Source organism: Papio anubis, chromosome 10, assembly GCF_008728515.1.
Source record: "Papio anubis isolate 15944 chromosome 10, Panubis1.0, whole genome shotgun sequence".
Lineage (NCBI taxonomy): Eukaryota > Metazoa > Chordata > Mammalia > Primates > Cercopithecidae > Papio > Papio anubis.
Genome location: NC_044985.1, coordinates 56,922,626 through 56,935,485, shown reverse-complemented (window position 1 = coordinate 56,935,485; position 12,860 = coordinate 56,922,626). Strand labels below are relative to the sequence as shown.

The window sequence follows — 12,860 nt, the reverse complement described above, 5'->3', positions numbered from 1 at the left end:
TAGAGTAGTTGGTTTTTAAAATACAAGAAAGGAAAATGAGTCATTTTTAGGTGAAAGAATCAAATAAAACTTGACACAGTAATGCAAATAACTGATGTTTTATTGCAAAATATGTAAATGCGTTATACCCTTAACAATGGCTTGTGTCTAAGGTCAGGGCAGATTGGTGCCAAGTAGACACCAGTGGAGATAAGGTTGTTATATTGCCTTTTTGGGAGTTGTTATCTGAGTTATGTATGAAAAAGGGGCTTTAAGGATGATGTTAAAATAAAGTGAAACAAATCAAGTGAGACATACTTTCATATGATGCATTACACACTTGACGATCTAAAATGGTTCAGATGTTAGTTGACATGTTTGGAAAGGGCTTTTTTTCCTTAACTGTATTTGAAATTGGAAAGTACTAGGTCTTCATGATGGAAAAAAAGAATAGTAAGTCTTGCTATTGATTTTTGAATAATTAAGAATCTATTCCATGTCAGACTGGGTTTCTTAAGGAATATAGAAGTTGATCTCACTCATCTAAGCACTGCTTTAACATTTTTAAATGCTGGGAAATCTATGCAAATAAACTTTTATCCAGGATACTCAAAATATAAAAACATCTGTTCTACCTGATAAGTTCTTCTCCTGCCACCCCATGACTTTAGGGGTGACTGGAAGAAATATGATTTTCAAACCAACAGTAACCTAGTCAATAGGCATTGTTTACCAGTTAAGCTATTACCAATTCAAATCCTAATGTCCAGGATTGATATGGTTGTCCTACATCCTTGATTTTCCAACATAGTGCTTCTTCATTTTACTTCAAATAGTCTGTCCCTTTTATAGTTGATTATTCTCAGCACCTAATTTTTGGTTTAGAAAACAGAAGCCACTGTGAGTACTGAGATCTCTTGCTGCAGAACTTACAGTGATCCTCAGAAGCTTTTGAAAACTTGCTTCTAAAAGCAAAGATCTCTCTCCTACAGACAACTGTGCCTGTCATCATGGAGTCACAACTATGACTGTTTCCATGTTTTTTAAAGACAGTCACAAATTTACATTTTGTTTTTCTGTTTCCAGACTATATTCTTACTTTTTACAAAACTGAATCCCAATTTTTGATTCATGCATGATAGTCAGTATGAGACAATATGACAAAATGAGACAACGGTGACCCAGAGACCTAAGCCAACTAACAACGGATTCATTAGGAGACTGGAGCTCTCTCTGAGTTAAAGACACTTCTTATGATGGTTGGTAACTAGCAATAATGTGCTTGTAATTTACTCAAACCTGTGTTTTATCATGTGCATCGCTATTTTAAAAGGAATTTGTAGTCTTGATTAAGAAGACTAAGAGGGACCCTACAGTGTGCTGGAGCCAGCTCTCATGAGCTGATTGCTTACAGCCATTCCCAGTTTCAAAGCCAGCGATGCCAGATTGGTAACTTGAAATCGGCCATCTTCACACCATGGAGATCTACACATGCTCCAAACCAGGGCTTCCTCCCATTGTGAGACACTTCCTGGCATGCTAGCGTGTATGCAGGACTGTCAGTCCATTCAGCAGGTATGCACTGAGCACTTCGCCCAGCTCTGCTCTAGCTCTCGAGCTCTCTAGGTGGCTGGCCAACCCGTTTGACAGAGTACATTGCCACTCTCTGGAATTAGAAATCAGCAGCGAGTTATGCAGTTGTAAAATTCTGAGCTGCATTTGCTTCTTCGCTCAATTAAAACTTGTGTTTCTTTCTCATTTAAAAAAAAACACTTTATTGAGATATGATTGACATATGAAAAGCTCTACCTATTTAATGTATATAACTTGATGAGTTTGGAGATACATCTACAAGACAGAGTAGGGACGGGGCTCAGCCCCACCCCACCTCCACCAGTGTATTTTTTCCCATACATCCTCACTGACCGTGAGACCTTGTAAACTGTGAGGAAACTGAGAAGCAGCATTCCACGTCAATCTCACTCAAGGGAGTTAACCCTATCACCCGCATGCACACAGAACCAAGAAAATGACCCATCCTGACCCCTTGCCTCATTATATTACTCAAATCCCCGCCCCAGGAGCTTATCTGCCATTTTTTGACCATGCGATGCATGTATTAACATGATTTCTCACTTTGCCTGCACACCCCATGCTCTGTCCTGCACATGTAATGACGTTCGTATACCTCATGCTTATTCATGTCACCCTTCCTAAAACACTGCAAGACCTGCCCTCAGAGAGCCAGTCGGAGAACCCTTGCTCCCATGCTATCTCCTTGGGCTCCAGCATAGGCCCCAATAAAGCCCTGTCTGGGAAACTTTCTCACTCTCATGTTAATTTCTGTTGCATGAGAACTCAAGAACAGGTAGGTAATGTATGCACCTATGAGACCATCACCACAACCTATGCCATAAACAGTTATCTATCACCTCCAAAAGTTTCCTCCTGCCCTCTTATTTATTACTTATTATTTTTACAAGAATGCTTAACATGAGATCAAATTTGCAAATTTTAAGTATGTAACAACCTGCTGTTACTTATAGATACTATGCTGTACAGTAGATCTCTAGAACTTATTCATCTTAGATACTTAGGCACACAAATACATGTGTGCATACATGTATTTTTTTCTCTCAACAAATAGATGATCATGGAAATAAACTTCCCTATACTTAATTTTTAATAAACGTAAGATATATCAAAGTAAAGCGCTGCTTTTAGCTGTCCTGAAATTTCCAAAAAGTGTTGGCTGTACTTAGAAAATCCTTTTCTTTGTGCCCTGTTATTTTATTCATGTTTATCTGTCCATTTATAAAAATTGCACAATAGGGAAAAAAAGCCCTATTTGACAGTTTTTGATATCTATGGTGCTCTGAGAAAGGGCCTGGAGATTCAATAAGTTTATTAAATGCAACATTTTATAAGCAATGTAATAAGGACTTAAAAGCACAATACAAGTGGGAAGCATTTGTAAAAGGCAGAATTTTTAACCTACAGATGACATGGCTGGAAAAGCAGAACTATTCATCGAATTTCTTCCGCTGGGGAGTGGCGGAAGAGGCCAGGTGTTAACAATGACAAGGGTGGAAGGCGGCTGAGGGAGTCAGCTGGGCAGGAAAGTGCTCTATTGATAAGCTACCACTTTGTGGGTATCAGTAATTCTGCTTCTACCTCTTCCAAAGATTCCTCTCATTTCTCTTCCTACTTTTCTTGCCTCTTTGAAATAGGAAATTGAAAGCGATGGTCATCTGGGAAGGAGTGGCTCTAGTCCGGAAGCCCGGTCTTTCTTTAAGGAGTAGGTGCTGGTGTGTTCGGAGACTTGGGAGGGGCAGCGTGTTGTTTCCGTTACTTTTCCCCTAACCTCAGTCTCCTATCTATGTCAGGTAATCAATTTAGACCCACGGGAACCGAGCTTCAATCAGGTTTCCTTTGCCTCATTGGGGAGAGGAGGAAATAAGGACGCAAGGAACAAAGTCTATGACGGTTGAGCGGTTGAGCATTCGTAAGGAATGGACGACTCCCCAAAGAGCTGCTTCCTAACTCTGCTTATGACACACGAAGTCTCAAAAAGATCTTGGTGAGAAAACTGCTGGGTGATTTGATAGTTTATCTCTTGGCAATTTGAGAATCAATATTCCTGCGTGGTGAGCTGGTAAGAGATATAATGATAAAATCTAGGCAGCTGAATATTTTAATAAAAAGGGGTGGTTGCCACCCTGGGGAGTGCATGAAGTCGCCCGAGATTCTGGAAGCCACTTTCCTTTTGTGCCAAGTCAAAGGCCTTAGATTGTAAAACACGGGGCACTTTGATTGCAAAAACAGAAATAGTGGTAATGTAGAATTAACTGACCCCCAAATGCCTTTTCATTACCAGTATACTTATTTTGGGGGACAATGGTATCTTCCAAAATGAGGCAGTGCAGTAGTTAGACCCTCAGACTGAATCTGCGCCTTACTAAGTTGGAGCCTCTGGTGAGGAGCTTCACCTACGTGCCTCAGTTTCCTCATGAAGAGGATGATACGGAGATAATGTTCCCTGTCATGTTGAGTTGTAACAATTACACAAAAATGCCCTTTGCAAAGTGCTCACCAGAAGTATGAAGTGATAATAATTATCCCTAGCATGGGAAACATTCAAGCAGAGAAAGACACCATTTCTGCCAGTTTGATTGTCGTAACTTCCAGGTTGTCTCCACATACGACGTCATCTAAATTGTTATTATTATTATTATTATTTGAGATGAGTCTTTCTCTGTTGCCCAGCCAGGCTGGAGTGCAGTGGTGTGATCCTGGCTCACTGCAACCTCTGCCTCCTGGGTTTAAGCGATTCTGCTGCCCCAGCCTCCCTAGTAGCTGGGACTACAGGCGCAGGCCACCACGCCCAGCTAATTTTTATACTTTTAGTAGAGATGGGGTTTCACCATGTTGGCCAGGCTGGTCTCGATCTCCTAACCTCAAGTGATCTGCTCGCCTTGGCCTCCCAAAGTGTTGGGATTACAGGCATGAGCCACTGTGCCTGGTCTATGTCATTTAAATTAATAATTAACTTTACTCTTTAGGAGCAGGTCAAGTAAATGGGGGTAAAACTTGTTTCGCTTATTAATTTAAATTGCCAGTGAAGCCTTTGGTCTCATCATGATGTTTTCCCTGCTAGGTTGTTTCAGAAAAAGCACATTTCACTTGTGGGAGAATTCTTGTAAGCGTCAGTGGGGCTGGAGCCTGGTCAGGTCCTGGCTCTTTGGAGGGATGTGGTTGTGAAGACTAAGCGCATGGGCAAGATGGCCCTGCAGCCACTCCTGACTACGATAGCAGGCACAGGCACCCAAACGCGGATCACCTTTCAGGGTTCTGCAAATCAACCTCATTTTGTGCCATCATCCATCTGGTTGTAAAATGAAGCTAAGAAAAATAACTTAATCTGAATTCTTAGGACAAAGGTGGACGGGGTTTTTCCTTTACCTATTTGTGTATAAGGTAATATTTTCCTGGCTTGCTCTTAGTAGGCTTAAAGTTGTGGAAATGACATAATTTTAAGGGGTAGTCAGTGGGTGGTCCTTCTCAAATGCAAAGGGAAAATGTAGCCACTATTTTCATGATAAAGTCACTGTCATACCTTATTCTCAGTGGCTGCCATTACAACACATTTTTCATTTTGCTTGTAAAAGAAAAGGTGAAATCCAGCAAATGCCTCTGCTATGCAAACTCTTAGGTTTGGAGAGAATTTGCAAAGCTCCAGTTTTCTCTTGGAAAGCTTATTCTGGTCATGGAGGTGGGGATGGACTTAAAGTTTTCACCTTTCCCGTGAAGATGGCTTTATGAGAACTTGATTAATTGGGACTTGAAGGAAGCCTTTTTTTCTGGGTTCTATCTTTAAGGCCCAAGGCAACAAGGTTTTTGTGTGGGGAACTGAAATTTCAATTCAAAGCACATTAATCAGAAAATATTTCATAATGCTAAGACATAGGCTGGCATAGCTGGTATACTTTAGAACAGGACAGTAATTTATTCTAGGATTGCTTTATATAGGTTTACAGATGGCTTAAATGTTGTGGCTCAGGTGTGAGATCTAGCACATATTTACTACAAGACAATAATAAAGATGTAATTTCTGGTCTTAGCTCTGTCTTTGCCTCACCCCAGGCAAGTCATACACTTCCTCTTGTTATCTCTTTCTGAATCAGCAGTGATGATACTATGAGTTATGCATCCCACCCAAATGCCAACAGGATAAAGGAGATGACATTTATAGAATACCTGAGCTCTTTAGAATGTATTCTCTAAGCAAAAGCCTTAAGCATTATATTCTGGAAATTATTCTGCAACTGCCCACCAACCTCTTCAAGCCCCAATAAAATACTCATCCTTCCAAAATAGCTTTTCCTGGCTGGGCGCGGTGGCTCAAGCCTGTAATCCCAGCACTTTGGGAGGCCGAGACAGGCGGATCACGAGGTCAGGAGATCGAGACCATCCTGGCTAACATGGTGAAACCCCGTCTCTACTAAAAAATACAAAAAAACTAGCCGGGCGAGGTGGCGGGTGCCTGTAGTCCCAGCTACTCGGGAGGCTGAGGCAGGAGAATGGTGTAAACCCGGGAGGCGGAGCTTGCAGTGAGCTGAGATCCGGCCACTGCACTCTAGCCTGGGCGACAAAGTGAGACTCCGTCCCAAAAAAAAAAAAAGCTTTTCCTGTTGAACCTCACCCATTCCAGTCACTTCTTTATACTTTTAGCACCTTAGCATCATATTCACATTGTACATTTCACTTTTGATCCACCACTTTATAACATCATCTCTCTAGTTGCCCACACTAGAAACCTCGGCACCCTCCTGGCCCCTCCCTCCCACTTGCTATGTCTCTAGCTAGTGACAGAATCTAATCCGTTTCAGTGTGTCCTGGGACCCATGGCACTGGCACAGGCTCAGCGCTTTGACATTTTTCACCTGGTTGTCTCCACTGCCCACTCACAGATCTTTGTCACTGTAGCCTGGCCCCTTTCCAATTCATCCTTCTCTGTGCTTCTGAAAGATCTGTTAAAAACATACATCTGATCCTATCTGCTCTTTTCTTAAAATCCTTAAAACTCCTTGGCTTAGCACATAAGACAGTGCTTTTTCTGGTTGCTAGCTCCCTTTCTGGGCACTCCCTTTGGCATCCCCCTGTTCCATGGTAAGTCTTTCCAGAGGGAGGATGCTTGAGTTGAGTCATGAAGTCCCCTCAAAATTATTCCAAGAAGAGCTCCCTGTGTTTTCCTGGCTTCGTGCTTTTGAGCTTTTGCACACATGGTTTCTTCTGCCTTCAATGTCCTCTCCTTACCTAGTCATTCTTAGTGGCTTTAACATTTAGCTTAAGCAACACGTCTACCAAGAAGACTTCAAGGACCCTCCCTCACCCCTTTCCCATCTGTTGTAGATCCTCATCCAGTGAACTCCCACAGAACTATGTAAATGGCTTTGTAAAAACTCATCATTCTGTACCATAGCCATTCATGAATTTTGTCTACTGCTCATGATAAGCTGTAGATTCCATAAAGGCTGGGATTGTACTTTTTATTTTATATCAAAATCTAGCATCTACCTTAGAGCCAGGCACAAAGCAGGTCCTCAGTAAATGCCTGCCAAATGAATAGATAAAATTATTACTCTGGGCTGGATGCAGTGGCTCCCAACTGTAATCCTAGCACTTTGGCAGGCCGAGTCGGGCAGATCACGAGGTCAGGAGCTCAAGACCAGCCTGACCAACATGGTGAAACCCTGTCTCTACTGAAAATACAAAAATTAGCCAGGTGTGGTGGCATGCCCCTATAATCCCAGCTACTCAGGAGGCTGAGGCAGGAGAATTGCTTGAACCTGGAAGGCAGAGGTTGCAGTGAGCCAAGATTGTACCACTGCACTCCAGTCTAGGCAACAGAGTGAGGCTCTGTCTAAAAAAAAGGATTACTCTGGATGGGTGACCAAGGAACAGCAGAGGATCAAAAGCTACAGCAACTTTAGGGCTTATAGATAATCTATGACTCAAGAAGTCTACATCATTATGGCCAAAAACAGACCATTGTATTCAGTCTCAAATATTATCCAAAGCTCCTTATTTTTACTAAAACATAGATTTTTCAGTTTTCCATATTAATAAATTATTTCTTTTTTAATTGAAAATATTTTCTGGGCCATGCACAGTTGCTTACACCTGTAATTCCAGCACTTCAGGAGGCCGAGGTGGTGGATCACCTGAGGTCGGGAGTTTGTGACCAGCCTGGCCAACAAGAGAAACCCCTTCTCTACTAAAAATACAAAATTAGGCCGGGCGCGGTGGCTCACGCCTGTAATCCCAGCACTTTGGGAGGCCGAGGTGGGCAGATCACGAGGTCAGGAGATTGAGACCATCCTGGCTAACACAGTGAAACCCCGTCTCTACTAAAAATACAAAAAAATTAGCCGGGCGTAGTGGCGGGTGCCTGTAGTCCCAGCTACTCGGGAGGCTGAGGCAGGAGAATGGCGTGAACCTGGGAGGTGGAGCTTGCAGTGAGCTGAGATCGCGCCACTGCACTCCAGCCTGGGCGGCAGAGCGAGACTCTATCTCAAAAAAAAAAAGATTAAAAAAAAAAATACAAAATTAGCTGGGTGTGGTGGTGCATGCCTGTAATCCAAGCTACTCAGGAGGGTGAGGCAGGAGAATCATTTGAACAAGGGAGTCAGAAGTTGTGGTGAGCCAAGATTGCACCATTGCACTCCAGCCTGGGCAACAAGAGCAAAACTCCGTCTCCAAAAAAAAAAAAAATTTTTTTTTTCTTGGTTGAGATGTCTCTTCACAAGTCTTTTCCAAGGAAAATTTTTCTCTCTTACCACCTACAAGCTATAACAAAGCTTAAAGATAACTCATAAATTCATTGTCACGGAATCAAGAAAACCAGAATAGGCAAATTGAGATGTGCAATTTGTTTACCATCAGATGAACTTAGGGGTGCCCACAGCTGCAGAATCTCAGGGTTAGAAGGACTTCTGATGTTGTTGGAGACAGAAGGACTTACTTTCCTGTCCCCTTTCTAGGCTCCTTCTAACAACAGGAATGAATTGACAGTGATCCATTCACAGAGGGAAAAGTATTCATATGTAAGAAACCTGGGTCCAGAGCAGCTCTCACTCAACCAAATTCTGTGGCCAAAACAAGCGAGGTAAAGATTTTCATTCAGCAGGTAAAGAAACACCTGCAGTGATGCAGGCAAGACACACTCTTGCCTAGGTGTCTAGAAAGGGCATCTTTAAAAAACAATTAATGTTTATGTGTATATACTAGGTGTATATATTTTTGGTGTATATGTGATTTTTTTTTTCTTTCTTGAGATGATGTCTCACTCTGCTGCCCAGGCTAGAGTGCAGTGGCACAATTTTGGCTTTCTGCAGCCTTGACCTCCTGAGCTCAAGTGATCCTTCCCACTTTAGCCCTTCCAAATAGCTAGGACTACAGGCATACACTACTACACCCAGCTACTTTTCATATTTTTTATAGAGATGGGGTTCCACCATCTTGCCCAGGCTGGTCTCGAACTCCTAGGCTCAAGCGATCCACCAGCCTCAGCCTCCCAAAGTGCTGGGACTACAGGTGTGATCCACTGCGCCCAGTTCATATGATGCTTTGATACAAGCATACGATAGGTAACAATCACATCAGGATAACTGAGGGCATCCTTGACCTCATTTCTTTGTGTTAGGGACATCCCAATTATACTCTTTCAGTTATTTTAAAATACATATTAAATTATTGCTTACTGTAGTAACCCTGTTGTTCTATCAAATAACAGATCTTATTCATTCTGTCTATGTTTTCACCCATTAACCATCCCAGCATCCTCCTGCCCTCCCCTGCGATGCTTCCAAGCCTCTAGTAATCATCATTCTACTATCTCCATGAGTTCAAGTGTTTTAATTTTTAGCTCCCGTCTTTCTGTGACTGGCTTATTTCACTTAACATAATATCCTCCGGTTCCACCCATGTTGTTGCAAATGATAAGATTTCATTCTATTTTATGGCTGAACAGTATGCCATTGTGTATATGTACCCTATTTTCTTTATTCATCTGTTGATAAGTGCTTAGGTTTGCTTCCAAATGTTGGATATTGTGCACAGTGCTGCAGTAAACAGGAGTACAGATATCTCTTCAATATATTGATTTCCGCTCTTTTGGTTATATACCTAGCAGTGGGATTGCTGGATCATTTACATTCCCACCTTGTACGAAGGTTCTCCTTTCTCCACATCCTCACCAGCATTCATTATTGCCTGTCTTTTGGATATAAGCCATTCTAAGTGGGGTGAGATGACATCTCACTGTGGTTTTGATTTGCATTTCCCTGATAATTACTGACATTGAGCCATTTTCCATATACCTGTTGGCCATTTGTATGTCTTCTTTTGAGAAATCCCTATGAAGATCTTTTGCCCATTTTTAACTGGATTATTAGAAACAGCATCTTTTGAAGGCCCAGGAAAAACTCAACCCCTCACAACAATTTCCAATCATTCCCAGGCACTGGTTCCCAGGAATGGCCTGGAGCAAGCACGGTTTCACTGAGGAAACGCCAGGGCCAGCTGAGCCTACCATAGCAATCGGTAGGCTCACACAGCTTGTGAGGTGCATTTATAAGGTCCCTTGGCTTCCCTGAAGGGAAGGCTTCCATATTATGCAGTAGTTAAGAGCTTGGGTTCTGGGACCAGAGCAACCTGCATTCAAATCTTTATTCTGCTATTTGCTAGCCATGTAAATTATTTAACCTGTCCGAGCCTCAGTTTCCTCATTCACAAAATAAGGGAAAGTAGTTTTCACACTTCAGTACTGTATGCCTGGTACACAATAAGTGGTCAGCTAACAGAAGTTATCATTATTATCATTAGCTATTTATGATCATTGAAAGTAACAGAAACCTACTGTAATTCTAATTCGTAGGCTACCTAGGCCAAATAATTTTTCCAGACTTTCAAAATGACATAAACTGAAAGGCTGATTGAAGAAGTGTCAAATGCCCTGCCACCCTATTTAGAGCAGATAATTTGTGTCTCCACATGGCCTACAGTTTCATTCTTAGTTTTTATTCTCGGTATTATAAGGCTGCTTTCTCTTACGAAACAGGAATCAGGAAGCTGCGGCATGAGCGGTATACACAGTCTGGTATCCACGGCCCCCCTTCCCTGTCCATGCTTTACTGTGAATTATCCTGATGTTTGGGTGGCCTCACATGGGCGTCTTCAGCTGACTGAGAAAGTAAGATTCCTAGACTGGATTACAGAGGCAGCTGGCAGCCTTTCAGCTAAATTCTATTTTATAAAGTCTATAAATTTACTCAGAATCCAGTTACCAGCTGGTAGGGGGTGTATAAAACCATGGAGTTACAGAAGAGAAAAAAGAGTAATTCGATTGAGATTTATCCAAAGGATTTAAAATGTGATTTACCTGTGGGCCAGTTCCTGGTTTCAAGTGAAAACCAAAAACCAGTTCCAGGTTCACTATTTTTTCCTCATTTTCTTCCGGTTCACCTCCTGAGTCCTAAAACAGGAAACCAAGCACCAGTTATCCTAGATGTTGTCTTTACTTCTCATGTAAAGAAGATGATAGCTTAGCACTAGTTTTTTTTTTTTTTTTTCTAATCCATTAACTTTTGGTTATTTTGGATTAAGCTACAAATGATAATTACATCAAGCAAGAGAAATGACGTATTATGCCTTTTAGAACTTTGCCAAATGATTTATTTCATGCAGTTCAAATTGAATGTCACTGTCTCACATTTATCACAATGCATCTTGCATTGTGCAATTTTACCTTAGAAATGCACTTAGCACCTCGAGATGCATTGTGAGATTTCAGCTTGAGAGGTTCACAACACATAGGGCATTTACAAGCTATTCCTGAAGAGGAATTACGCAGTGGATGGAGGATGCAAATGTGGATGGAGGATGAAGCAGAGGAACAAAACGAATCTTTGAGGGCTTAGAGATGAAAAACTATAGCTGTTAGTGAATAAGTAAAGTTCTGTATATGAATTGCAAGTATTTGCTGATTTTAAACAAATTATGCCATATTCCTTTAGAGTAGATTCAAAATGTTAAGTATACTAATATGTTATTCAAACAGTAAACCTCCCATCCCCTATGAAAGTGATGCTTGAGCGCTCCAGGGTATGAATTCTCTCGGTGACTCACATGTTGAAAAGTATCCAGGCCCAGGTGGGAGGCCACAGGACCTCCCCTACAATGTTGGCACTTAGAACTCCTAGCCACTAAAGTGAGGTGTGTTGTTCTTATCATGAACGAATTGTTAATATTTCAACTTGTGGGGAACAAGGGTGTTCAATTTATACACATCCCTTGCTTCAAAGGGCCTTTTGTTAGACAGATGTGATGAAATTTCACTTCAAACAACCATTTCCGACATTGGCAAATTTAGGTGTGGATGCAGCAGGTGCATGTGTCAATAAAGGTAGCATTAGTGTCCGTAAGAAAAACCTTACTTACCTTAATTAGCGGGGGGAAGTGAAACAAGTTTATGTAATCATGGGTTAATTTCTCAATGGCTGACTGTTAAAAAAAAATCATATGACTTTATTAATGATCCAACAATACCAAGAGAAGATTAAAATCATTGGGTACAAACAAAAACATTCCTTATTTACCTAGTTCATAAAATATCTTGGGGGCATTAATATCCAACGTCTATTGAGAATAAATCTCATTGTCCAAAGCAGTGTAGGTGGTTTGTAATTATTTAAAGGACCAGAAATTTTTAAAAATTATTTTTTCTTTTGGAGACCGGGTCTCATTCTACCATGCAGGCTGGAGTGCAGTAACACTATCATAACTCACTGCAGCCTTGAACCCCTGAGCTCAAGAGATTCTTCCATCTCGGCCTCCCAAGTGGCTGGGACTCAGGCATACAGCACCACACCAGCTAATTTATTTTATTTTATTTTTTGTAGAGATGGGGTCTTGCTCTGTTGCCCAGGCTGGTCTTGAAATCCCGGCCTCCTGCCTTGACCTCTCAAAGTACTGGGATTACAGGGATGAGGCCAAGAAAAGGAAGACATTTTAAAGATGTTGAACCTCAGACTAAGCAATAAATAAAACCATTTTTCAAACACCGGCAGAGTATAGTACTGAGAAGTGGATGTTCTAGGGTACAGAATGCAGGTGCCACTCTGAGTAACGGTGAGAAAAGCAACATAGCACATGAGTATAACACCAGACTTTCAGGAAGGCTAGAATCTCACTAAAAGGTTGATTGCATTATAAGAACATTTCTATGGATATGTGTCCAACATCACCTCTGCCAATGAAACACAAAGAAATCTGAAAGGAAAGGAAGACAATTTATGATGATGTTTTGGATACTCAGCAGG

General features: G+C 41.5%; 1 protein-coding gene and 1 long non-coding RNA gene across 4 annotated transcripts in view; one reads left to right on the top strand and one right to left on the bottom strand.

The window, feature by feature from the left end:
* Nucleotides 1–12,860, bottom strand: part of MAP3K20 (mitogen-activated protein kinase kinase kinase 20) — a 191,289-nt gene that overhangs the window by 17,990 nt on the left and 160,439 nt on the right. For all 3 annotated transcript variants that reach the window (XM_003907619.5, XM_009182455.4, XM_009182456.4), the window contains 2 exons: nucleotides 11,980–12,042; nucleotides 10,922–11,014 (listed from right to left, as the gene is read on the bottom strand). In XM_003907619.5, coding sequence (XP_003907668.1) covers nucleotides 10,922–11,014; nucleotides 11,980–12,042 — 156 coding nt within the window. The remainder of the gene's footprint in view (nucleotides 1–10,921; nucleotides 11,015–11,979; nucleotides 12,043–12,860) is intronic.
* Nucleotides 3,497–12,860, top strand: part of LOC108581334 — a 32,246-nt gene continuing 22,882 nt past the window's right edge. Inside the window, exon 1 of the long non-coding RNA XR_001893392.2 lies at nucleotides 3,497–3,559. This is a non-coding gene — a long non-coding RNA (uncharacterized LOC108581334). The remainder of the gene's footprint in view (nucleotides 3,560–12,860) is intronic.